At 35.2% G+C, this 27046-nt stretch overlaps 1 protein-coding gene across 1 annotated transcript in view; it reads right to left on the bottom strand.

Annotated features, from left to right (window-relative positions):
• The window catches only part of CTNNA3 (catenin alpha 3), a 1654963-nt gene that overhangs the window by 55853 nt on the left and 1572064 nt on the right, over nt 1-27046 (bottom strand). The window contains exon 16 of the mRNA XM_082639545.1: nt 9402-9507. Within this exon, the coding sequence (XP_082495671.1) occupies nt 9402-9507 (106 nt within the window). The remainder of the gene's footprint in view (nt 1-9401; nt 9508-27046) is intronic.

A 27046-nucleotide genomic window follows, 5' to 3' on the forward strand; every position in this document is an offset into this window, starting at 1 on the left:
GAACATGTGACTTTTGAGTAAAATTTAGTCAACAAAGGTAGCAAAGATATAAATTCTTCTGCAGAAATACTATCAACCTGCTAGATAGGCATGGACAGATGACATGACACATAATAACCAGCCAGAGAGACAATCAGATAAGATGATAGAGAGACCTTGATATTAAGGGCGTTTCTCAAATTTTTAACACAGAAGAAAGGTTACTCCCACAAGTGTCATCAGGAGGATTAAACTGTAACTAAGTAAGAAGAAAGAGAAGGAGAGAAAGGATAAAAAAAAGGAGAGAGAGAGAGAAGGGAAGGGAGGAGGAAGAAGAAGAAGCAAAAAACAAGTAAAGGAAGGGATTTCTCCAATTTACACATGAGAAATGAGTTTAGAAAGCATAATAATTTTCCCAGGATTGAAGAGCTTATGCTAGAGCCAGTATTTGAATCCATATCTACTTGCTTTTAAATCCATTTTATTTTCAGTCGCTGAACTTAGGAGAATTTGGAGTGAAGTTTTTTTTAATCACAGATTACCATGGGTTGCATAGTTTCAAGGAAAAAGAGAATTTATGGGAACACTATGTCTATTTTGAAGTGAAGATTGCTTAGATTTTTTTAAAGACAAAAATTAGCTACCTAGAATTAACTATAATGATGACAGGCAAGTCATGTCATTGTTTTACCACGACAAGAAGTTGATCTTTATTAGGTACTTCTTATGTGTCAGGCACTGTGCCATGTCCTTTACATGCATAATTCTAAGTTAGTATTCATAGGGCCATTTTACTGAGATCTAATTATTGTCATTTTGCATATTTGCAAGCTAGATTTTGGATAGAATTTATGATTTGCCTAAAGATTTGAATTGAGTTTTCTCTGTTTCATTCACTGCACAATGATCTCTTATTACATTCATTCAAAACATTGCTTTGTCTATCCTGAGTAATGAATGGTCTTATCTATTGTTTGTTCTTATGGGTGGACTCAATGATAATCTTTGACACATACAGTGTTCTATCTGTCATATACTCTTCTAGGTGCTTTACCTATATTAACTCTTTTAATAATCACACAACTTCATGAGGCAAGTTCTATGCCTCCTTCTCTATGCCTCAGTTTCCTCCTTAACAAAGGAGGAAACTGAGGCATAGATAAGTTAATTGACTTGCCCAACTGAGAAATAGTAAAGCTGGTATTCAGACTCACAGGATCTGGCTCCAATCCCTACCTCTAAGGTCTAGGAACAATATCAGTCTTCCTGCCAGTTTTATCTTATATATATAAACAGTAAATTGCCACTCTGATTTGTAAATTGGTTGCTTAAATTGCCACTCTTATCTGTATATTGTAGGTAGGATTAGTGTGAATTTGCTCCTTAAAGACCAGCACCACTATATAACTTCTGATAAAATCAAACTTGCAAATTAATAATTAGATTGTTAACTGATAACCAATGTTTCAATCACCTAAGTTTAAGCAAAACATACAGTCTCTCTCAAGACACTTTCAAGGCCATGCTAGAAGAGTCTAGAATTGTGTTAAGCAAAGAATGAGTCAAATGAGTAGAAAATTTGAAGTTGAACTTCTGAAATTAAGTTACTTGACACAGATTTACCCTTCATTCCCAGAATTGATGAAAATGTTGGTTACACCTAAAGATGGTAGTTTTATAAGTGAAGTATGAAAAACATAGTGATTGGTAAATTCCATACTATAAGACTTGTTAAAGCCTTCTTTTCTATTGACATTTGGAAAGTCTTTCTGAGTCACTTTTAGCTGCCCAGAAGCAGAACCAGGAGAATGAATCATTCCCACTTTAAGAATGCTCTTCTACTATTTGCCAAACCTCCGTTATTAAAATCAAATTATGTTTTCCTCATCTTTTATATTTTTACATAAAGCTAATTGAAAAATTTTGGGACCTAGATTGGTACTGGGTGGGCCAAAAAAGTGCCTTCGGTTTTTTAAATAAAAAATAAAAGACACATTTTTCATTTTCACCAAGAACTTTATTGAACAACATACTCACCCTTTTGTTCCACTACCTTCTGCCATTTTTCAGGCAACTTCATAATTCTGTCTTCCAAAAACTTTTTCTATTTTTGAGCAAAGAACCGTTCCAGGTACCTTTTACAGTCTTCCAGGGAATTGAAATTTTTTCCATTAAAAGAATTTTGTAGACACCACAATAAATGGAAATCCGAAGGTGCAATGTCTGGTGAATATGGCGGATGAATCAGAACTTCCCAGCCAAGCTGTAACAGTTTTTGCCTGGTCATCAAAGAAACATGTGGTCTTGCATTATCCTGATGGAAGATTATGCATTTTCTGTTGACTAACTCTGAACGCTTTTTGTCCAGTGCCACTTTCAGTTGGTCTAATTGGGAGCAGTACTTGTTGGAATTAATCATTGGGTTTCCTGGAAGGAGCTCATAATAGAACAGTGGTCCCCAACCTTTTTGGCACCAGGGACCAATTTCATAGAAGACAATTTTTCCACGGACGGTGGCGGGGATGATGATTCAGGTGGTAACGTGAGCGACGGGAGATGAAGCTTCGCTCGCTCGCCCGCCGCTCACGTCCTGCTGTGTGGCCCAGTTCCTAACAGGCCGCAGACTGGTACCGGTCTGCAGCCTGGGGGTTGGGGACCCCTGTAATAGAGGACTCCCTTCCAATCCCACCATATATACAACATCACCTTCTTTGGATGAAGATTGGCCTTTGGTGTGGTTGGTGGTGGTTCATTTCGCTTGTCCCACGATCTCTTCTGTTCCACATTATTGTACAGTATCCACTTTTCATTGCCTGTCACAATTTGTTTTAAAAATGGAATGTTTTCATTACATTTCAGTAGAGAATTGCATGCAGAAATATGGTCAAGAAGGTTTTTTTCGCTTAACTTATGTGGAACCCAAACATCAAAGCGATTCACATAACCAAACTGGTGCAAATTATTGTCAGCACTTGATTTGGGTATCTTGAGTATGTTGGCTATCTCCCAAATGGTATAACGTTGATTGCTCTCAGTTACTGTTTTGATTTAACTTCAACTCTACCCGACCATGGAGCATTGTGCAGAGAGAAATCTCCAGCACAAAACTTCACAAAACACTTTTGATGCGTTCAATCAGTCACAGCACCTTCTCCATACACTGCACAAATCTTTTTGTGTGTTTCAGTTGGCTTTTCCCTTTCTTGAAATAGTAAAGCATAATATGCTGAAAATGTTGCTTTTTTCTTCCATATTCAATATTAAAATGGCTACACAAAAATTCACCACTTTTGATGTCTTTTTTATAAATGCACACTGATAAGACAGCTGTCACCTATTATCTAACAAAATTGTTTTGAATGAAATTAAAGACTACTACTAAGTGCTACTAGAGCCATCTTAAGGAAAAAACCTTTCAGCCCACCCAATAGAACATTCATGCCCTTTACTTTTTAGAAAATAAAATGTGCACAAAAAAAAACTTTTAAAGGAATACTGCTAGGGACTTTTAGTCAAATCAAGTGGTAGAATATCATAACACATTTTGGTTATTATTTCCCAGTTTATTAAGATAGGAGATGTTAACCAGGACACCTGGTTAGCTTTTTAATTCATGTATTTTCTTTTCTTTAATTTAAGTTTTATAACCACTAGGACACTCACTACAGACAAGCAGATGGCATGTCAGCCTAAGTGGTTTTGTCACATTAAACCGGCTTTCACTCTTCTAGTAAGATGCTTCATACCAATACAGAATACATCATTTAGTAATGAGAGGAAAAGTGAAGAACATTTATTACCTTTCAGTTTGAATTTTAAGGGTAAATTAGCAAAGTGAATACTTTTAAAGACCTTTATTCCATTAGTTTAGCTATTTTTTTTGCTCATAATGGAGTTTAAACTTTATTTAAGACACAGTTAAAAGGACTTTCGCAATTACAGACAACAAATTCTGCTAAGCTGGCAGTTTGTTAAGGGAAAGTTATTAGGTGTCATTGTGAATTTCTAGAGTAGAAATTTCAAGCAACCAGTGAGAGCAGAAGCACTCTGTGTCCATGACCTTTCCCTTCCCACAGGGCTCATTTCTCCACCTATACTCCAGCCCAGAGGCTGTCTCATCTCACCTTCCTCAGGGTCACAGATCATCCATGATCCCATCTTTTTCTGTACTTTTAATGTCTTTTTCTATCCTTGAATCTATCAACATAAAGTCCCTCAAACCAAAATCCCTCCCTCAACCCTGTAATCCCATCTTTCTCTCCTCTTGTTCACGAACCTGTTTTCTAAAAATTTTCAATGCTACCCCTATTGGTGTTCTGAGTTTTCATTCTTGGGCATCTTTTCACTCTTACCCTCTTCTTGGATAATAGTATCAATATATGCTGCTCTGGCTTCATCGATCACTTACAAAATAAACATGACTAAATCTCTATCATCCAGCCCTGTCTTCAGAAAATCCATATACATATTGTATTGCCCCAGCTCATCTCACTGTCTTATCAAGATTTCACACTCAACACATATAAACCCTCCACTGTCTCATACTCCATCTTGCCTATTATAAAACCATTTTTCCTGTTCTATTAACTATCTCAATGAAGAGTGCTTCCTCCCTCTCTCCCATCTATTAAATTTGGTCAGTCATTTATTTGAGTTGATTCTACATCCAGAAATCTCAGCATACTTTGAACGTTTTTCTTCTTTGTTATTCCTATCATTGCTGCTCTTTAGCAAACTAAGGTTTCTAAGACACAAAAGAGAAGGGTATCTATGGAAGTATGGTAAAAATACAGTGGGACTCTTTTATGATGGCGTGATGGAGGACGACATTGATTCATATGGTCTACAGTGGACCTGCTGACTTGCGAGAGTTATATTTGGGAAATTATAGTTTGGCATTTTTCAGTGCCTAAATGTTGTTTTACCAGAAATTGTATATGTTGTTCAAATTTTGTCACATCTCCTTATTTAGATTAACATGGTCTTTTAAAAAAATTATTTATTTTATTTATTTTTGGCTGCGCAGGGTCTTCATTGCTGCGCACAGGCTTTCTCTAGTTGTGGCAAGTGGGGGCTATTCTTTGTTGCGGTGCGTGGGTCTCTCATTGCGATGGCTTCTCTTGTTGCAGAGCACGGGCTCTAGGCATGCGGACTTCAGTAGCTGTGGCATGCAGGCTCAGTAGTTGTGGTACTTGCGCCCTAGAGCACAGACTCAGTAGTTGTGGTGCACGGGCTTAGTTGCTCCGTGGCATGTGGGATCTTCCTGGACGAGGGCTTGAGCCCATGTCCCCTGCATTGGCAGGCGGATTCTTAACCACTGAGCCACCAGGGATGTCCCTAAAATAGTTCTGAGCTTAAGAACTGCTTCAAATTCATTTTTAGTTTCAACTTGGTTTGGACATACAATCATTGAGAGACTGCTATCAGTGACATATCCTTTGAACACTAATGCAAATTAAAGACAAAGATATTTTCCATCTTCATCAAAGCTCCTTTCCTTTAGTAGGTATAAAGTTCTGGCCCAACCTACTTTTCTGGTTTATGCTGACTTCCATGAGAAATTCTCAGAAGGATTGACTTCCCTATGTATTAGATTAAAACTCAAAACACATCATCTCCCTCCCTGAAACCTTAAACGTGTCAACTGAAGAGTTACTGGATTGAAATAAACTTATACAAATGTTTTACCCTGTATAAAGAATATGGATATGGAAAGGATAGTGGAAAGGTAATTCAGACAAATTTTGATTATTTGGAATTTTTGGTTAAAGTCAGCCAGCCACTTGTAAGGAGAAACTTTCCTCATCTTTCGTCTTCCCCTCTTACACCAAAAAGCCCTTTCTTCCTAGACCCTAAAACGCCTTATTCTGGGTACCTAAGGCTATAGTTTTGCATACATGAAATAAAACTGAATATATAATCACCCTCAAAGCATTTAAGGTATTGTTTCAATGGGAAAATGACAAAGACCCAATAAAAAAGAAAAATAGTAAAGCAGCATGCCTTTTAACAGGAAACTCTTACTTCAAGGATGCAAACAGATAAAATATTTTCAGTATTTTATCTATTCCTATTTAATTTCTGAGAACCTGCCATGCGTTCATTTTTGTAAAGTAGGGGTTCATTAATCTGGAGGACAAATCTAGGTATCAAATTCTCTGTTCAAAATAAATTTCAGACAAATAATTGTGTCAAAATACAAATATTGTCACAAGATGCATCTAGAAGTTATATTCTTAAGGGACATGTTAGAATGATATAATTAATGCTTCATAAGTTTCTTTTTAGTGTAGTTTTATTACATTTTTATTTTACTCATAACATCAGCAGGAAACAATACAAATCAGGTTAGCCACCAACAATATTTTGTCAAAATATCAATATAAATTACACTTGGAGATTGTTTTGTTCATAGTTGAGTGCATTGTGTATGATTTGCCTTGTAATTCTTTATCTTGTTTTTTAAATGTCAACTTTCTTAAATTAGTTTTGGCTTTCAATATATTTAACACTGAAAATTCATTTTAATTGTGTCCTGTTATGGTTAGGTGGGAGTACCCAGTCAACAATCTGGATATCTTTGCTTTGGAAAATTTACAGTGAAGAAGTATTAGGATTCAGACACAACATTCAGGGGTTAGAAAGTCCAATTTTGTCCTCTTCTTGCACAAAACACTTGAGCAGATGTTAATTTTATTTTGTTTCCTATTCACCTCTTTTCTATTTGGGGTAGGTTTCTTCTGTGACTAACTGAGATCTTTCAGTGTATTACTCCTACCTTGTGAGGTATTTTCCAGTTCATCTAATTTATAATACCCACTAACATGATGATTTACCGTGAAGAGTCAAAGAATAGAGATGTGTACCAGGAGTCCGAAATACTAAATTTGTAAGCAGCATACTTCTCCAACTTGTCATTCTCTTTATTCATGAGGAAAATGTTTAAGAATTGTGATAACTAACAACATCCTGACCTTTAAGAATATACTGGCTAATGGAGACAGGATTTGTACCAGAGTTCTATAGGACTTAAACAACATGGTCTTGGATGGCATATGAAATCTACCTCACCATGTCAAGATAATTCTAAACCCAAGAGATGTTGAGTAATTGGGACAAGTTAGCTTACATTATACTTCTGTATGTTACAACAGAAGATTTTCAATCATCTCTTCCTAGCTACCTAATGGTAATGCCAGAGTAGTAAATTGTATGTAGTTATATACAATAAACATATGTTCAAGGAAGCAAGACAGGGAAGAAGGGTTAAAAATAAAAAATCCAGGAAGGCAGAACTAGAAGTCTCAATTTGATTTCATTTCATTCTCTCTACATATGAACTTTGACTCTGAAACTTTATAGCATGAAACTACATTGGCCCAACTATATATATATTTCACAAATCCATGTTGGACAGAATTGAAAATTGATTGATGTTTGACCTTCTGACACTCTAGCCAAAAGCAGACTGGAAAGCATCATAAAAATTATTAAAAGTTTTTTGGGCTATTAGTTTGTTCAAAATTAAAAGCAACCAATGTTCTGGCAGAGTTTTTTCATAATACACATTGACACTGTAAAAATTGCCTTGCTTATTTACATTATTCAATTGTATTCCACAACCAATTTCAGTAATTATTTTTGTCTAAATTTTTTATGTAAATCTATCAAAAAATATCCAAAGCACAATCATAGAGAATCTTCCCAGATAGTCACTATAATAAGTGATTCAATTCTGATTCTTCAGAACCATATTTATTCAGATGAAAATTAAATATATCATTTGAAACTACTTTACTATATGAAATGGAAAAGGCCAAAGAGAGTCATCCATAATTCTTCATTAGTCAGTGACTGTTTCTTTAAGCTTCTTTTAAAATGTCAAAGTTATATGGAAGTGAGACAATACTTTTGCTTTCTTCCATGCAATGTGAATAATGTTAAAAACAATAGCATAATTTAATACATCTATGTTATAGAAGTACCTACTGCAAGGTGACCTAATCCAATTAAAGAAGAATATCAGTAAAGAAGAAAAGGACAACTTCAAAGTGACACAATTATTTGGACTTGGAAAATTGTGCATTCTAAAATAAAGAGAAGTACACTGCTAGGAATCATTAAGTATTTTAAAAGTTATTAGAACACATAAATCTGTTTAATGTATTATGGTTTCATTTATCCTACTACTATTTTGTCTCATAAAAGTGAATGCAATAAAATTCTAAAACACAGAAAACCATGGGCAGATTTGGGCTTCAGTCATTTATTCATAATAGATTTTGAATTATATTAGAATAGAGCTTGTTTTTAACTGTAAATGCTGAATACTAAAAAGATTAATAACATGTTTATAGTGCTTAAAGTAGCAAGAACTTGAAAAAATATATATGATCATATATGATCATATATATATATATATTCAAGAATGTTTTAAAATATTTGTCTGTTATTATTTTTCCTTGTTTACTTCTCTTCCCGTATATCCAAAAATATAATATCTAATAAGAGAAAGTTTCTCAGGTTCCAAGAAAAAGAGGATAAAAAGATAAAATAATAATAAGTAGCCTAATAAAGTTTCTCTTAAAGTATATGCACAAAAAAGATATGAAGTAGTTTCAGATTTAAAAAGACAAGTGTTTTTTTTCCCCCAAAGATAGATAAATATTTATTATAGAGTTGAATAATGTAAAACCTGCAAAGGAATACTATATCTCAGTTTGAAATAGTAATTGAATATCTCAGTACATTAACTAAAGAAACTGACAGATTTCTCAATTAAAGTTAAGCAAAAGGTAACTCTAATAATGTAGCTGCTGCTTAGAAAACTGGAATAGAGACATCAGAAATCTAAAGAAAGGAAACCAAGTATTTAGAGCATCTATAAGGATTAAATACTTCCTACCTTTTATATCTTCACTTCAGTATTCTACTAATTACTATTTGTCTCACAGTTTTACATAGAATGCCAGAACGTATTGTTTACACAGAAAACCTAACATACTTTTGAAAAGCACCAATTTTGAAGAGCAAAAATAAGAAATCTGAGATATTAAGAAAAAGAATACTAACACTGGGTATTACAGCCAATTAAAATAATTTGAGTATATCTGAAACTCATAAAGCTGATATTTAGAATAATTTGAATACATTTGAAGCTCAAAAATCTTAAAAATAATTCAGCCCTAAATAATAATAATAATGATAATAGTAGTAACAATAAAGCACCAAGAAATAAACTTCCTCAGAATAAATTTTCCACTACTTGTGTGTTAATTATGCAAAAAAAAATAAAAATAATTCAATAATAATTTAGGAAAAACAACCCAACAGAGTAAAAATTCAACTTTGTTTTAAACAATGTCAAATGACAGAGAGCAATTACCATGAACTTTCATCACATCCATTTGTAAAGAACTCACCTGGTTGGCAATCTGCCGAGCAAGGACGTCCATCCTTGATCCTGATTCTGATATCATTTTAGCTGCATAGATCACATCAGTTGTATGCTTCAGTGGTCCTTTTCCCCTTAAAATAAAAGAATACATGTTTGTTGCAGTGGTTCATGCTAAGATACAAACACACACAAACACACACACACACAAGATTTGTACCCCAAAGTATAAGCCATTGGTTTTACATACTTAGTTTTAAACAGGCCATGTATAGATTCCAGTATTAAATGAAAAAAAAATTTTAAAAGGCCTATTTTGTTAAGATTCAGGATATTTTGCCAAGAAGATGGACTCCATTTGATCTTCATTTCCCATGTATTTTGTACAATAAACCTTAGCCCAGAGATACTTTTGGTGGATGTAGACCCCTGAAGGCAAAGGTATTTTCTCCATTCTGGGTGGAAACATGAGATTTTGGACATCTTACATCTTATATGTTCAACAGTGTACTTTGATTAGCAGGGATGCTGTTAATCCTCTTATTTTTAATTTTTTTTTTTTTGGTTAACTGTACTTTGTTTTTATCACATTACCTCTCCTACACAATTATCTCCTAGTAATATCAGAGTAGTTGAGCATGAATCTGGAGTCACACTATCTTGGACTATTTCCCCAAACAGACTGCTTCTTACCATTTGTGTAAGTCAAACAAAATAAATACCCACTTTATGCCCCAGTTTCCCAGTGAAAGGAAATAGGAGCAGCCCCCACATGAAGTCATTCTAGGGACTGCATGATTTCATTTCCACAAAGTACTCAGAACATTGTTTTAAACGAAGTAAGCATTCAATAAGTTGTTATTTTTGTGCCTGTTATTTTAAGATAATTTTGGTTTCTAATGCCGTGGAATAAAAGTTAGGTTTATTTAGGGATTTGCAATGTAGTTAAGAAAGAAGTACACTTCTTACATAGTTGGAGTGGGATAAGGTAAGGAGATATTTTTCTGTCTTCTCATTCCTCAAAAATAAATGAATAACTGACCTGAATGAATATTAATGTTCCATCCACCTAAAACTGCTCCTCTCCTTACTCCTTTATGTCCAATTCCTAACCCTCTACTGAGTATCAACACACTGGCGATTCCAATTATGTGGTTTCTGTTCCTTGTTCCTAGCAGAGAATAGGACCCTGAAGAAATCACTCACTAATGCAACTGTTTTGATGCTTTGCCATCTGTTTTGATGCTTTGGGAGTAAGAAGAGTGAGGAAGGTGGGAAGAAGGAATAAGCCAGTCAGGGTGAGGAAAGGGAGATTTTGAGAGGCCAAAATACAGTGGAGTTGAAGAGAAGGGGAATGGACACAATCTTTGTCCAATATCTTATTTATGTCTTGGACCAGTCTTGAGGGTAGATGCCCTGATGTTAAATCTAATAAGATGTATTGTTAAGAGAAAAATCTCTGTTCACATAGGGACTATCATTCTATACTAATACAAGATAGAGGGATTCATGCAAAGGAAAATGATCAGAGTATTCTACACCTGAAAGCCTGAACATCAAATCACTTGTGACTAGTGTGTCAAAAAGGCCCTTTCACTGCATTTTATTCATGGGGCCTCTCATACATTACAAGCAAGCTTTCCTGTAAAAATGGGACCTCACGGCTAAGAGGATGAAAACCTGGCCTCAGTAGATGGTTATCACCATACTTCTCCTCTTTGAATCTGCTGACACAAGTTGCTTTGAATTTTTCTAAAAAAATCAACATTAATCATTACAATTTTTTTGACTTGCTCTTATCAAATTTACTTTATGCATCAGGCAGGACTAGATGTTATGTACATGGTTATGTTCAAGACAGGCACTGCATTTCATTATGTCTATGCATCTCCAGAGAAAGTTAAACTTAAATAAAGCTGTCCAAGTTCCCAAAAGGCAATGCATCAATTTTCAAGGTCTTAAACAACGGAAAAAATTTGTTACTAAGGAGAGGGGCTAATGCTCACTTAGCTTAAACAATGGACAAAGAGTTTTATCTAAGGGATGTAGCTAATGTACCCTTCCCCTCAAAATAATATATTTCCCTGTATAAAAACCCTGGGCTGATGAAAAGGAAATTACCTCTAGCTTTAAATACACACCTTGTTATGAGACGACTATCTTAAACACATATAGAACTTAAAAGTAACAATAATATATTGTGACAGACTACAATTATTCTCTTTTCCTCATGCTCCTAATTAAATGTATTGCCTGGCAAGCTTCCTACTGAATGCCAGACAAAATATACATTTTACAAATGATTCCATATTATGCCAAGTTCCAGAGGAAGCTGCAATTACTGAAACTATGATAAATTTTTAACATTCTCAGCCTGAAATGTGCTATGTCATGAAGGCTTTTTAAATTGGAAATACATTCAAAGGTTGTTTCTGCCTTCATTTTCATAATGGGTTCTCAGGATCTCTGTCAGCCACTTGTGTCTTAAATCATTGAGTTTGGATCCTGCAGAGAAAGATATCCAAGGAGGAGGGGGTAGACTTTGGAAATATTTTAAGGAAACAAGAGGCCAGAAATCTTTCATAAATAGTGGTTACAATAATAATCTATGTCCTCAAAAAGGAGGGCAGACCAAGCTCTGAAGTAGACAGTCTGCCAGTTAATCTCTTAAATTGTAGCTTAGATGGTATAATGAGAAAGACTGAAATAACCCAGTGATGTTGATGCCATAGACAATTTTATTAACAAGTGAAAGGGATGCCTCTGAAACTTGATTTATTGGTACAATACAAACCTCTCAGCCATTTTTGATACTGCCCCAACCATGATTCTCACTCCTCTCCCTGTCGTCTCTCAATTTCTGGCATCCACCTCTCCCTTCCTTCTCCTGATTAGCATGAGAAGCAAGGAGATGATACAGCTGATCAGTAACAGCTCAACTAACTAGAGATCTGGTTTGATAATAGAAAATATCAAATAAGTTTCGTGGATTTATTTTATCTTTCTAGGGACAGAGAATATCTTTGAAATGACTTGGTATTTTCTGCTACTGATTAAAAATAAAACAAAAGACTTGTTTATATCTTTTGCACTTTGTAGCCCCTAAATCTTTGATAACTTAATATTATTCCCCCTTTCATGACCAAAATCTTTCCCTTTAATCCTTTTCTCCTTTATATTTTTATAGAATAAGTCTCATGACATTGTGGTTAACTTAAGAGATGAAAACAATGATAGCATATAGTATGGTCCATAATAGTAGTTAACACACTTAGTATTTTCTATGTGCTAGGTACTATCCCATACACAAATTAATTTGATCATTATAATAATCCTATGAACTTAGAATTATTATTATCCTTATCTTGCAGATGAGAAATCTGAGGGAAAGAGATATTAAATATATATTTTATCAAGCGACACAGCTATTAGGTATCAGAGATGGGATTTGAACTCAGGTAGTCTAGCTACAGAATCTGCTTTTAATGACTATTCTACACTACTTCCAATAAAATATACTAAGATGACATTAAAATATTTAAAAAGATCTCCTTAGACACTGGCGGGAGTTACCGTGAATGCAATAGAGCAAAGAGGAGGGTTAGATTTAGACACCAGGTGGCAAGAAGGCCCCCCAGCAGTGACTTGCTCATACACAACAGCCTCAAGGAACACAAACCAAATCTGTGTCCCAGACCCAATAAAATAAAAATGTGCTATATTACACAGGCTTTTTCAGTCCCATCAAAGTGTTGAAATAGCACCAGTAGCCTACGGTTTTGAGATTTCTTTCTTGAGATATTATAACTTTTCTTGATACCTTTCCTCCCTCTCCCTTTCTCCCTGGATTCTAATCACTAAATTCACAACTCAACCACTATAAATGCCATACTAGGATGAGAGATTGAATGTTGATTTTTATTTATAATACAACAAATAGAACTTTTACCTGAGAATCTCAGCTTTAGACATAGTTATTTAATTCTAACACTCAAATTTAGTGCTGCAATAAAGTACAGTGAAATGAATACGGACTTGGGAAATACATTTTGTCTGCGTCCTAATACTTATTAGCCATGTAGCCTCGGGGAAATGAGTTTGTTGGTCTGAGCTTATTTTCTCTTGGTTAAAATAATAATTGTGTTACTTGCCACATGGTAAGGATACACAAAATCATGTATTTTACACAATATTTGGCACACATTAGGTGCTCAGCAAATTTTATGTTTTATTTTCCTAATCCCTTTACAAATATTTTATAAAAAATTACCTTTTGAATTTTTATTTAATAATTATAACACTTGCCAGACGATATGAACTGGCGATTAAATTGAGTTCCTTCTTACACCTGCTGACAATATAACTCTGTACAGCCTTGTCTATAATATCCTTTTACTAATAAAAAAATATAAATATATGTGTACCTATAAACTTCGTGTGTGTGTACTTGTTACTGTTGTTCAAGGCTGTTCTTTAACTGCTTTTAAGGAGCTGAATTACATTTAATGACAGGTCTTTTTGGTGTTATAAATGCCCCAAGATTAATGATTTAGCTCTACAGGGGTACTGTCAGAATTCTCTTACTTGTAATTCTGACTTCAGATACAAAAGAAAAAAGTAATTATCATGGAAGCAGCTGAAAATGATGAGATAAAAAGAGATGCCAGACTCAAGCAAGGACATACTGTTTCTGTACTATTCAAACATGAAACGAATTAGGCAACTCTCTCCCTCTGGGTGTTACTTTCTCTTGTAAAGTGTCATTCTCAAGTTTTGAGAACCCTATAAAAGTCCTTGGGAAATAAGCTAGTGAGTTATCAGCTAACAACCATCCTGAGTAATTAGTATTCTGAGGAATCTTTGAGATTCAAGTCTGAAAAAGGTGTTGCCCCATGAAAGAGGGAAAATATTGTCTGAACATTGCATATGTATATTTTTTCATTTCTGCTCCCCTCATTCCATATTATTCAGAGTAGCCTGGCTGCTATAAGAACAACATAAAAATATCTTAAGGGCTTAACCCAATAAAGGTTATTCCTCTCTCACATCACAGTCAAGGTGGACTGTGGGTGATGGGTCATGTACCACACAGTCATTTAAGAACTCAGGCCCCTTCTCATTATAAGATAACCTAACCTCTAAGGCTTCACAGCCCTCAGAAGGATTCATTGCATCCAGACACCTGACATGGAAAATGAGTGAGGATCTCATGGGGAATTCTAGGGATCAGGATAAGAATTAGAACACATCACTCCCACCCGTATTCCAGAATCCAGACACATAGACTCATGTAACTGCAAAGAAAGCTGGAAGAAGTATTCTATCTGGGCACAGGAAGAAAAGAAAACAGCGTTTTATGAACTCATAGCATTTCCTCTATATACAGTCCCAGAGGTGCTAAAATCCTATATTTTCTTTTGTCGTTTTAGCAACGAAAGTGTGTGCTCCCTGTGAAGGGAATTTTGGATGTCACCAAGTAGGTGGGGAAAAATTGGGAAAATCCCAAGTCTCTTCACCAATACAGCTGAAATTATAGGAGATGTACTTTGCCTGGGCAGAAGACCAATTCTATTTTTTGTTTTGAAATTGTCACTATGTAGATGGTTTATTATTAAAAATAAAAATTACATAAGTTTACTTTGTGCATGGTGATAATAGCCTTTCATGTTCAATATTGTGTTTGTTTATGAAACAAGGATAGGGCTTATTTTAGAGATCTTTTGGGGGATCAGCCTGGGGAGAATACTTTTAAAGTTATTAATATTATTTTAATATTATTATTGTTGCTGCTACAGTTGTTGTTGTTTGTGTGTATATGGGCTCTGTGTACGTGCACAAGTGTGTGTGTGTGTGTGTGTTTGAAGTAGGAATTCCCTTCCTCAAATGTAAAAACTAATTTTCTAAAAAAAAACTGAGACATAAATCTTTTGTCTATTCTTAACTCTCATATTTTCTAATTTACTCTCCACCTGTTAATGTTGTTTCAAATCCTAGACAGACTGTAAAATTTAGAGGAGATTTCATGGAATACCCTTAAAGAACCAAAAATGCTAAACATTTAGGTGGAAGCAGAAGAATCAGAATTCTTTAATTATAATTCTATATAATTATATAGGGATAGACCTTATTTAGCAAAGTTCATTTGTTTCCAAGTTGTAGGCAAAGAAGAGGTCACCTAGCCAGACAGTCTTCTTTTTGTCTTTAGTAAAACAGATAGATAACCTTCTTCAGTTCTTCCTAAGTGTGAAGATTTTACTATTTTCCTATGTAATTTTGTACTGAAAGCATATATAACAAACTTTTTGTGTGCTTACTATGTTCCAGCCACTGTTAAGTTACTCAATTTTCTCATACCCAGCATTGCTGCATAGTGTTGTTCAGGTTGTTCACTGCACAAATTTAAGAGTTGCCATTCATATCATGGATACTCCCATAATAGTGCATATCACAATTTATGCAGCCTTACATGCTCATTCTGCTCCTAGAATCTATTATCTTTGTCCTATAAACAAGAATCAAAAGCTTAGAAGCTCAAAGTCCCTTAACTTTTCTCCAAGCTATATGAATATCAGTTGGTCTAAATTTAAAAGCAAGGAGTTTAAGTCATTTGTACTTTCAGAGCCAATTAAAAAGAAATCATGTAGATGGAAACTGTCATAAGTTTTCTGTCAGTATGCATCTTGAAACACTGAAATTAAATGGATAGCTCTGAATCAGTGGAATGTTTCATATACTGCAAAGAGATATACAAGAGCAGAGATTCTTAGCCATTGTCCTGAGTGGGGTCCTATTAAAGCATCATTAACTGTCTATCTGAACATTCCCAAGGGTTATGAAATAAATAACCTCTTTTTCAATGAATGTTTTTATCAGTAAACTAACATTTCTCTTTCTCTTTCTCCCCCTTTTTTTCCCATTCTACTTGGGGCTGAAAGAAGATACATGTAGGGAAAAAGAAAATCACAATTGTTTTTTTCCCTCTCACCTGGATTTTTTAGTTTTGGTTCAAAGAGAGATGTAGCCCAGTGATGGGGGCCCATGACTGATCATCAGAAGTTTGCTAGAACCAAAAATGAAGCCATTAATGTTCATTTGAGAACTGTAGCACTGTTGAAAATTGTGGTGTATAAGTCTAAGTTTTTTCTAGTGAACTCAGCCCAATTTTTGAGTAATAAAATAAGCTGTTCTACTATCTCACCTAAAGATCATAGACATCTAAGAAACACTGTCACTATCAACCACTTTTCCAATGGCAAGGAAATGCCTGTATCAACCTAAAGAGAAAACTATAGTTGGTAGCTGCATGGATGCTGATTCTCACTGCTCCCTCTATAGTTAATCAATTGTCCTCTTAATCTTTCTTCAAGAAGAGTCATTTTATTCATTTCCTACTGCTGCTGTAATGAATTGTCACAGACTCAGTGGCTTAACACAACACACATATCATTGTACAGTTCTAGAGGTCAGAGTTCTAAAGAATTTTCACCAGGCTAAAGTCAAGGGCTTGGCAGGGCTGGTTCCTTCTGGAGGCTCTGAGGCCAGAATCCATTCCTTTGCCTTTTTCAGCTTCTAGTGGGCACCTGTGTCCCTTAGCTGTGGCTCCTTCCTCTGTCTTCTGAGCACATCACTGCAATTGCTGCCTGTCATCACATCGATGGCCTTCTCCTTTCTGATTTCTTGCTTCTTCTTGTGAGGACCTCTGTGATTACATCAGGCCCACCCAGATAACCCAGGATAATTTTCCCATCTCAATATCTCTAATGTAATTACATATACAAAGTCTCTTTTGCCTTAGAAGGTAACAGTCGCAGCTTCTGAGGATCAGGAGGTGGACACCTTGGAGAGCCATTATTCAGGCTGCTGGAATCCTCAAGAGTCACGACCAAGTAGTCAGACTTGGCTCCTATGAGGGAACTACTGGTTTTCCTGGACTTAGACCAAATCAGCTTGAACAAATTGACAGCACTCTGGGGGTTGCTTCTCCAGCTTGCTAGTTCTTTATTTTTACAACTGCCAGCGAAAGTTTCAGGTTAGCAGTTCTTAATGGTTTGCTAGCTATATATTCCTTTCCTTACAATTCATATCAAAGGGTGGGGCCTGAAGAAATCTGAAGATCTGGGAAAACCAGAGTTACCCAGAGAGACTATTTTTGTGCCTGGTGCTGCTCTTTCCCCATCCAGCACACAGGGATTTTAGCGTGCCTCTCTCTCCTCCTGGAGCTGCCCGTGAAACACACACAACCACTGCCTGAAAGCATGTCAAAGTCTAACATGGGGCAAAATGAGAGGAGAAGTCCTATTCTGGGGGAGATGGGGAATGGTTTTCAGATGATTATTATAAATATTCATTTTTTTCTTTTGGACCTACAGGCCTTGAAAACTCTGAAACTTATTTTCATAAGACATTCAAAAAGTATACCTGCTGCTTACTTCAAGGGGTCATTTAGGGACACTATGGTTACAATCATTTAAGAAACCTCTTGGAAGCAATTGGTTAAGAAACTGTGAAATAAGGGATAAACGTCTCAGTGGTGGCTCTCCAGACTCACATGGGGGGTGAAAACTGACAAGGAAATCCATTTGTACATCCCCTCATTCATGGGAAAGTACCCCTCCAGCAGCAGCAAACCCCACCACCACCAAAAAATAGGACTGTATGTCATTATTCATCGATACTTTCTCAGGACATGATGGAAAATCCATACTCAGCACCAACATTTGAAAACAGGTCTTTTCTCGCTCTCTATACATTACTTCTCTGAGCACCCACATTAACCAAAGCCAATGCACTGTAAATATAATCACACTCTCCGACTGTGGCAGTCCCTCTTTTTCCTGTTGGCAGTGGCCTCGGCATTAATCATGTACATGATCTCTTACAGAGCCTGGGCACTTTTTCCAGCTTCCCCTTAAACTACTGTGATATACAGGCTGCTCTTGTTCCTTTAATATCAGATCAAATTTGGGGGCTCAGAAAATAATCATTTTCAATTTATGAAAATAATATAATTTAGCTTTTATTATTCGACATTTAGACCTTCTTAAAGCCAACATACCAACTCACTTCTAAATCTGGTCATGGCCCAGTGTTATCCTAAGGTCCAGTTGAAGAAACATACAGGGGGTGAAAAGACCACTAACTTAGTAAAGGCTTATCATAGCTAATAGATTGAATACAGAGAGAGTTCAAGTGTCTGGCTTGCCACCAGTATCTGATCTTGATGTTTTGGAGATGATAAAAACTGCCAGTAAATTTTTGGCATTCCCTCCCTCCCCTAGTCTAGTCAGATATAGCTGCAGTTTATTAAATATTAGGACACTATAAGGCCTACCATTTTCATTGGGCTCATTTAGATTGAGTATGACTTGAGGTATCCTGATTTCTGTAGCTAGTCTTTTTGTTAATGTGCCACTATTGCTGTTCTCCATTGATTTGCTATATTGAATTATTGTACAGTGACCCAAAGCTGATTTTCATTTAAGTAAAGGGTATGATTTTAAAACTTGAATGAAATAATCAGTGCTAGTTTAGACAAACACATTATTTTTTACTTTCTCCCCCTATCTGGCCTAATATTCAACTATTTAGCTAATGCTATGTGAGATAACATATGTAATGCCTCCTCAAGTAAAAGTTAAAACAATATTATTGTAAAATAGTAGTCATCCAGTATTATGCCCAGCTGTGTGATCCACCCTCTTGTCTGTACATGCCAGCCTTTGCCCTAGAAATCTCTTGCCTTGGGGATAAGATAAACTCATACCATACCCAGGTATTTGGACCTGCTTTTATACTGTATGGCTCTGTCTAGAGGGTCACATGGTGATATCAGACTGGAATATATTAAAAGGACTATAACCTAGTTTAGAATTGTATACTTAATCATTTATTTCAGATTAAACCAAAATTACAATAGAAACACATAGAAAAGAAAAACCAGGGCTGAGATTTTTTTTCCTTCCTTCCTTTTTCTTTTGTAACTTTCTTAGATCGTGTTGCTCTTTGTTAGGTGTGAGTGCTTTGGTGCTGCCCCAGCAGTGTGCCTTGGGCCATGGTGCCAGGATGCATCATAGCACACACCTCCTCCACCCTTTTCTACAGGGAGTCTATTTCATTCAAGGCCTGACAGTTCTCTCTTTCTGAAAATAGGCCTCAAATGTTTCCTGAAATTCTTTTGAAAACTTTAATGATGGCAGGCGAGCATATCAAACTTGAGTCAGATAGCTGCCTTTCTCTCCAGCTTAGAACTCTTCTCCAAACTCCAGTGTCTCTTTTTGAAAATGTTCTTCGAAATGTGAGACACTGGGACTCCAATTAAGTGTGGGGGTTATTTAGGAAGAAAAGAATAGGAAATGAGAAAATCAATGGCCACATGATAGGATGGTTACTCTGAATAAAATCCAAATTTGCACCTCTAAAGGGGAAGCTCATAAAATTCATTTCTATGGCTTAGACTCTGGTGCTGAATAACTTTTATCTACCCCCCAGTTGGAAAAAAATGACATCTTCCCAGAGGCTAAAATCATTAAGATTGTGCCTGTTCCATGGGATTAGCTCCAAGAAGGCAAATATGCTTATGCTAGGAGCTGGCATTCTGAAGACCTCTTCATATTGAACTTTTGGTGTTTCAGTCAGCAAAACATTCATATTCATAGCCAAATAGGTTGCTTTGGGGCCTTTATACATCCTACTCTGTCAAGCACAGAATAACACGTTTTACCTTAATCTTCTATATATGCTACTTGTTTATGTTACGTGTGTACTACTGTGCTAATAAATTATGTACATTACAAAACATATACAGAATTGTAAATTGTAAAGAGATCAATTAAAGATAAAAGAAACTATTTTAAATATCTTGCTAATGATAACGTCATTAAAATAACCTCAAGATGCAATACTCCCTTAAAGAGAAATTTAACATGAGTATTAGGGAATGTAAATCCATAATTCAAGCAGTCTTCTTGATAACTAATTTTATTAGCCCAGTTCTTGTCAGTTTTGATTAGATCATCATTGATCTTCCTTTGTAAGATGGCTCACCAATAACTCCTTCTAGGAATAGAGAATTGTTAACTCTGACATCTTGTTTTTTGCTTGAGCTTGTCTTCTAATGATCCTCAATCCATGTTTTCATTTTGGTGTTTTTTTGTTTTTTTGGGTTTGTTTTATCTGAAAATTTTAAAGCAATGTATCCTATTTAGTGAAGGTTAGGTTAGCTTAGTTAAAACTAGATAATGCAATTCATAAATCCAGTTAACCAGGTACATTAATTGTGATATGTTGAAAGCTACTGAACAAGTGAAGGCACCATAATCAGTCCTTCTAGGCCGCTGAAATCTCTTGCCTGAGATATGCAGGGCAGTACCAGTGTCAGTCATATATTAAATACTGTTAAGAATACAATTCTTTTCATCTTGTTTATGGTTTCCTTTGCTGTGCAAAAGCTTTTAAAATTCATTGGGTCCATTTGTTTATTTTTGTTTTTCTTTTCATTTCTCTAGGAGATGGGTCAAAAAGGATCTTGCTATGATTTATGTCATAGAGTGCTCTGCCTATGTTTTCCTCTAACAGTTTGATTGTGTCTGGCCTTATATTTAGGTCTTTAATCCCTTTTGAGTCTATTTTTGTGTATGGTGTTAGGGAGTGTTCTAATTTCATTCTTTTACATGTAGCTGTCCAGTTTTCCCAACATCACTTATTGAAGAGTCTGTCTTTTCTCCACTGCATATTCTTGCCTCCTTTATCAAAGATAAGGTGACCATATGTGCGTGGGTTTATCTCTGGGCTTTCTATCCTGTTCCATTGATCTATATTTCTGTTTTTGTGCCAGTACCATACTGTCTTGATTACTGTAGCCTTGTAGTATAGTATGAAGTCAGGGAGCCTGACTCCTCCAGCTTCGTTTTTCTTTATCAAGATTGCTTTGGCTATTCAGGGTCTTTTGTGTTTCCATACAAATTGTGAAATTTTTTGTTCTAGTCCTGTGAAAAATGCCATTGGTAGTTTGATAGGGATTGCATTGAATCTGTAGATTGCTTTGGGTAGTAGAGTCATTTTCACAACGTTGATTCTTCCAATCCAAGAACATGGTATATCTCTCCATCTATGTGTATCATCTTTAATTTCTTTCATAAGTGTCTTATAATTTTCTGCATACAGGTCTTTTGTCTCCTTAGGTAGGTTTATTCCTAGATATTTTATTCTTTTTGTTGCAATGGTAAATGGGAGTGTTTTCTTAATTTCATTTTCAGATTTTTCATCATTAGTGTATAGGAATGCAAAAGACAACCCTCAGAATGGGAGAAAATATTTGCAAATGAAGCAACTGACAAAGGATTAATCTCCAAAATTTACAAGCAACTCATGCAGCTCAATATCAAAAAAACAAACAGCCCAATCCAAAAAATGGGCAGAAGACCTAAATAGACATTTCTCCAAAGAAGATATACAGATTGCCAACACATGAAAGAATGCTCAACATCATTAATCATTAGAAAAATGCAAATCAAAACTACAATGAGATATCATCTCACACTAGTCAGAATGGCCATCATCAAAAAATCTACAAACAATAAATGCTGGAGAGGGTGTGGAGAAAAGGGAACCCTCTTGCACTGTTGGTGGGAATGTAAATTGTTACAGCCACTATGGAGAACAGTATGAACGTTCCTTAAAAAACTAAAAATAGAACTATCATACGACCCAGCAATCCAACTACTGGGCATATACCCTGAGAAAACCATAATTCAAAAAGAGTCATGTACTACAATGTTCATTGCAGCTCTATTTACAATAGCCAGGATATGGAAGCAACCTGAGTGTCCATCAACAGATGAATGGATAAAGAAGATATGGCACATATATACAATGGAATATTACTCAGCCATAAAAAGGAATGAAACTGAGTTATTTGTAGTGAGGTGGATGGACCTAGAGACTGTCATTCAGAGTGAATTAAGTCAGAAAGAAAAAACAAATACCGTATGCTAACGTACATATATGGAATCTAAAAAAAAAAAAAAGGTCATAAGAACCTAGGGGCAAGAGAGGAATAAAGATGCAGATCTACTAGAGAATGGACTTGAGGATATGGGGAGGGGGAAGGGTAAGCTGGGACAAAGGGAGAGAGTGGCATGGACATATATACACTACCATATGTAAAATAGATAGCTAGTGGAAAGCAGCTGCATAGCACAGGGAGATCAGCTCAGTGCTTTGTGTTCACCTAGAGAGATGGGATAGGCAGGGTGGGAGGGAGGGAGATGCAAGAAGGAAGAGATATGGGGACATATGTATATGAATAACTGATTCACTTTGTTATAAAGCAGAAACTAACACACCATTGTAAAGCAATTATACTCCAATAAACATGTTAAAAAACAACAGCAACAACAAAAAAAGAATACAATTCTTATGTTTTTGATTGCAAACAAATAAAATTTCAAATACTTTCTTCTCCCTCTCCAATAGAATATCTCACAGCACCAGTTTGGACATTACTATTTAAAGGTGTAGCTCAAATGATATCTTTTTCATAAAACCTTTCCTGTTGCCCAAAGCAGGAGGTAAATATTTCGTTCCTCTGAACATTTCTACCATCTTGCCTGTACCTCTCTTAGGTTCTTCAACCCTTTCTACCTTAGAGTTATGTACATATGCATGTCTTTGCTTTTGATGTAGTCTCTAAGTTATTGGGAGAACAGTCAATGGATGATTCATGTTTGGGTTTCCTAGAGCATCTGAAGACAGGAAGAGCAGTGAGGAGACCAGCCATGCACTTACATATTGTAGTTCTTCCAAAAATACATATTTTAAGAGATAAGTTAATCAATCCCTTTACCCTAGTCACAAATAAACTTTATAATTTTGACTTTATATTCTTGCCTCTATTAGGTATTATCAAACAATAGATTACTAGAAGGCATGCAAGAGAGGAGCTAGAAATTTTTAAAAAGTATTTTTTAAAAGGTTCAAAGTAAATGTCTAATTCACAGTGGATAACTATCTTTGAATAACTGAAATTAGGCAATGGATGATTATCCTAAGACAGTTTTATTCTAAGTTTTTTAATGTGCATGCATGTACATTCAACATATTATACTCATCTATAACATATCTTCCTACTCCTTTTCTAAATTAATTCCAAATAGAAACTATGAATAACCAGAAGGAAATGTTTTTAATTCTCCTCATTTTAGATATGGGATATTAAAGAAGGAATCATTATGTAAGTTATAGAACAACTGTTTATTCCAATGAGCACAAATGTTATAGTAAAGACAACAAGAATTATTTTTAGGAACTTTTTAGAGCAGCAAAGAACTAAAGGTGAAGGGTGAATTCAAAACTGAAAACCAGAAAACACTATAATAAATAAGAAAAAAAAAACTCAAGGAACTAAAGACCAACTTATTTTTTAAACACAGCTACTATTTCTGGAAACATGGCAAATACCTGAAGGGCTGAAAACTCTAGGTTCTGCTCTGTTTTCTGAGAGATGAGCATGGCATCCTTTATAGTTTTCCACATACTTAGATGACTCCCAAGAATCACCAAAATGAGATTAATGATTTAATTTTCTTTTCAAAGGTTATGTTCCCTCCATTAAGCCATGCACATGATAACTAACTGTGGAGAAAGTGCACCAGGTCAGGCTGGTGGAACTGCAGAGGTTTCAGCTGGGCGTAATAGGACAAAAGTAAAGGGGAGTCAAGACATTTAAACTGCTGCTTATACTGAGGATTCTGATGGCCATACCCTGCTACCAGAAGGGGGCCTCCTGCTATAGTCTGTCTCTTGGAAATAAAATTTCATATCAACTACCTGAGAAGAGATTCTTAGTAAGCACTAGCATATATCTTTGCTACAGTTTCTATTTTAACAGTGATTAGCTTCATGACATAATGTCTCTGACCATTGGACTCACTTATCCATTTACATGGGATGACACTTTGTTTTGGCTAATATTCTGTTTGATAGAAACATACATCTCTATTTCATCTGTGACTTCACACAGTCTATTGATTTGAAATGAATGAAGCCCCAATTTAGGAATCTCAGACAACATAATCACCGTGGTTGCCACTCAGAAATCCCCATCAGGTACTAATATTTTCTCTCTTACTGGTTCTTTTTTTGTTTGTTTGTTTGTTTGTTTTTAATATAGTAGATTTACAGTATTGTATTAGTTTCAGGTATATAACATATTGATTCAATATTTTTATAGATTATACTCCATTTAAAGTTATTACAAAATAATGGCTATATTTCCCTGTGCTGTATATTGATATTCTTGTTGCTTATCTATTTTATACAGAGTAGTTTGTATCTTAATCCATTACCCCTATCATGCCCCTCCCCACTTCTGTCTCCACACTGGTAGCCACTAGTTTGTTTTCTGTATCTATGAGTCTGTTTCTCTTTTGTTATATATATTCTTTTGTTTCATTTTTTTTAGATTCCACATATAAGTAGGAGCAAACAGTATTTCTCTTTCTCTGTCTGACTTTTTTCAGTAAGCATAATACTCTCTAGGTCCATCCATGATGTCACAAGTGGCAGAATTTCATTTATTTATATGGCTGAGTAATATTCCATTGTATGTGTAGGTATGTGTATGTGTATGTGTGTGTGTGTGTGTGTGTGTGTGTATGTGCCACATCTTCCTTATCTATTCATATGTTGATGGACACTTAGATTGCTTCCATATATTGGCTACTGTACATAATGCTGCTATGAACATTGGGGTGCATGTATCTTTTCAAATTAGTGTTTTCATTTTCTTTGGATATATACCCAGGAGTGAAATTGCTGGATCATATGGTAGTTCTATTTTTAGTTTTTCAAGGAAACTTCAAATTGTTTTCCACAGTAGCTGTACCAATGTACATTTCCACCAACAGTGTACTGAGATTCCCTTATCTTCACATCCTTGCCAGCATTTGTTATTTGTAGACGTTTTGATGATAACCATTTTGACAGGTGTGAGGTAATACCTCATTGTGGTTTTGATTTGCATTGCATGTTGAGATATTTTTATATGCCTGTTGGCCATCTGTATATTTTCTTCAGAAAAATGTCTATTCAGGTCTTCTGTTCATTTTGTAATTGGGTTGTTATTTTTTTGATATTGAGTTGTATGGGCCGTTTATATATTTTGAATATTAACCCCGTATCGGTCATATGATTTGCAAATATTTTTTTCCCATTCAGTGGGTTGTCTTTTCATTTTGTACATGGTTTCCTTTGCTGTGCAAAAAATTTGAAAGTTTAATTAGGTTTCCTTTATTTATTTTTGCTTTTGTTTCTTTTGCCTTAGAAGACAGAGCAAAAAAAAAATTGCTACAATTTATGTCAGAGTGTTCTATGTTTTCTTCTAGGAGTTTTATAGTTTCAGATCTTACATTTAGGTCTTTAATCCATTTTGAGTTTATTTTGTACATGATATGATAATTTTTATATTGATAATTTCATTCTTTTACATGTAGTTGTCCAGTTTTCCAAGTAACACTTAAATATTTAAGAGACTTTCATTTCTCCAATGTATATTCTTGCCCTCTTTGTTGTAGGTTAATTGAACATAAGTGTGTGGATTTATTTCTGGGCTCTCTATTTTGCTGCATTGATCTATGTGTCTGTTTTTGTGCCAGTACCATGCTGTTTTGATTACTATAGCTTTGCAGTATAGTCTGAAGTCAGGGCATGTGATACCTCCAGCTTTGTTCTTTTTTTCTTAAGATTGCTTTGGCAGTTTGGGGTCTTTTGTTGTTCCATAGAAATTATAGAATTATTTGTTCTAGTTCTGTGAAAAATGTCCTGGGTATTTTGAACGGGGATTGCATTAAATCTGTAGATGGCTTTGGGCAATATGGACATTTTAACAATATAAAATTTTACAATCCATAGACGTAAGATATCTTTCCATTTCTCTATATCATCTTCAAATTCCTTCATCAATGTCTAATTGTTTTCAGAGTATAGGTCTTTCACCTCTTTGAGTTTATTCCCAGGTATTTTATTCTTCTTGATGCAATTTTAAAATATGACTGTTTTCTTGCTTTCTTTTTCTGATAGTTCATTATCAGTGAACTTTCTCTTCTATCCCCCCCCATTTCTCTGTTAGTTAAAAATGAATACATCTGTTAATTTTACTTGTTGATTAAACAGATTGCTAAGCCTTGGTTTCACAGAAGTTTTAATGTTACCCATAATAGTAAGTTTCAATTGTATGGCATTTTCTAAACTAAAAAGCCCATTTCTATAGATTATTTAAATTTGATATATGGAATAAACCTGCAGTATAGTAATAACAATGTTTATCAGCCCCAATTACAACAACAACAAAATACTGATGTTCATGTAAGCTAGTGGCTCAATCAAGTTTACACATTAAAGAACTGGCAGAACAGGGGATCATCCAACCTGATGTTTCTGATTCTTTCTCTATGCTTATGCTATCCAAGGTTACCAGTTTTTTTTAATTCTCCTTGGGGACCAAAAAAGATACATCCTTTCTTTCTCCTGTGTCTAATCATGAACTATTCCAGTTTTCTAAGACTCCTTATGAAAAGCTATTTCAGTTCCATGAAGAGTGTTAGTTACTTATACATTTGACAAATAATTACTGATTATTGATTATGTGTGAGGTGCTTTGTTAGGCAATATGACAGA

This window comes from Mesoplodon mirus (genome assembly GCF_964341445.2).
Source record: "Mesoplodon mirus genome assembly, chromosome: 2".
Taxonomy (NCBI): domain Eukaryota; kingdom Metazoa; phylum Chordata; class Mammalia; order Artiodactyla; family Ziphiidae; genus Mesoplodon; species Mesoplodon mirus.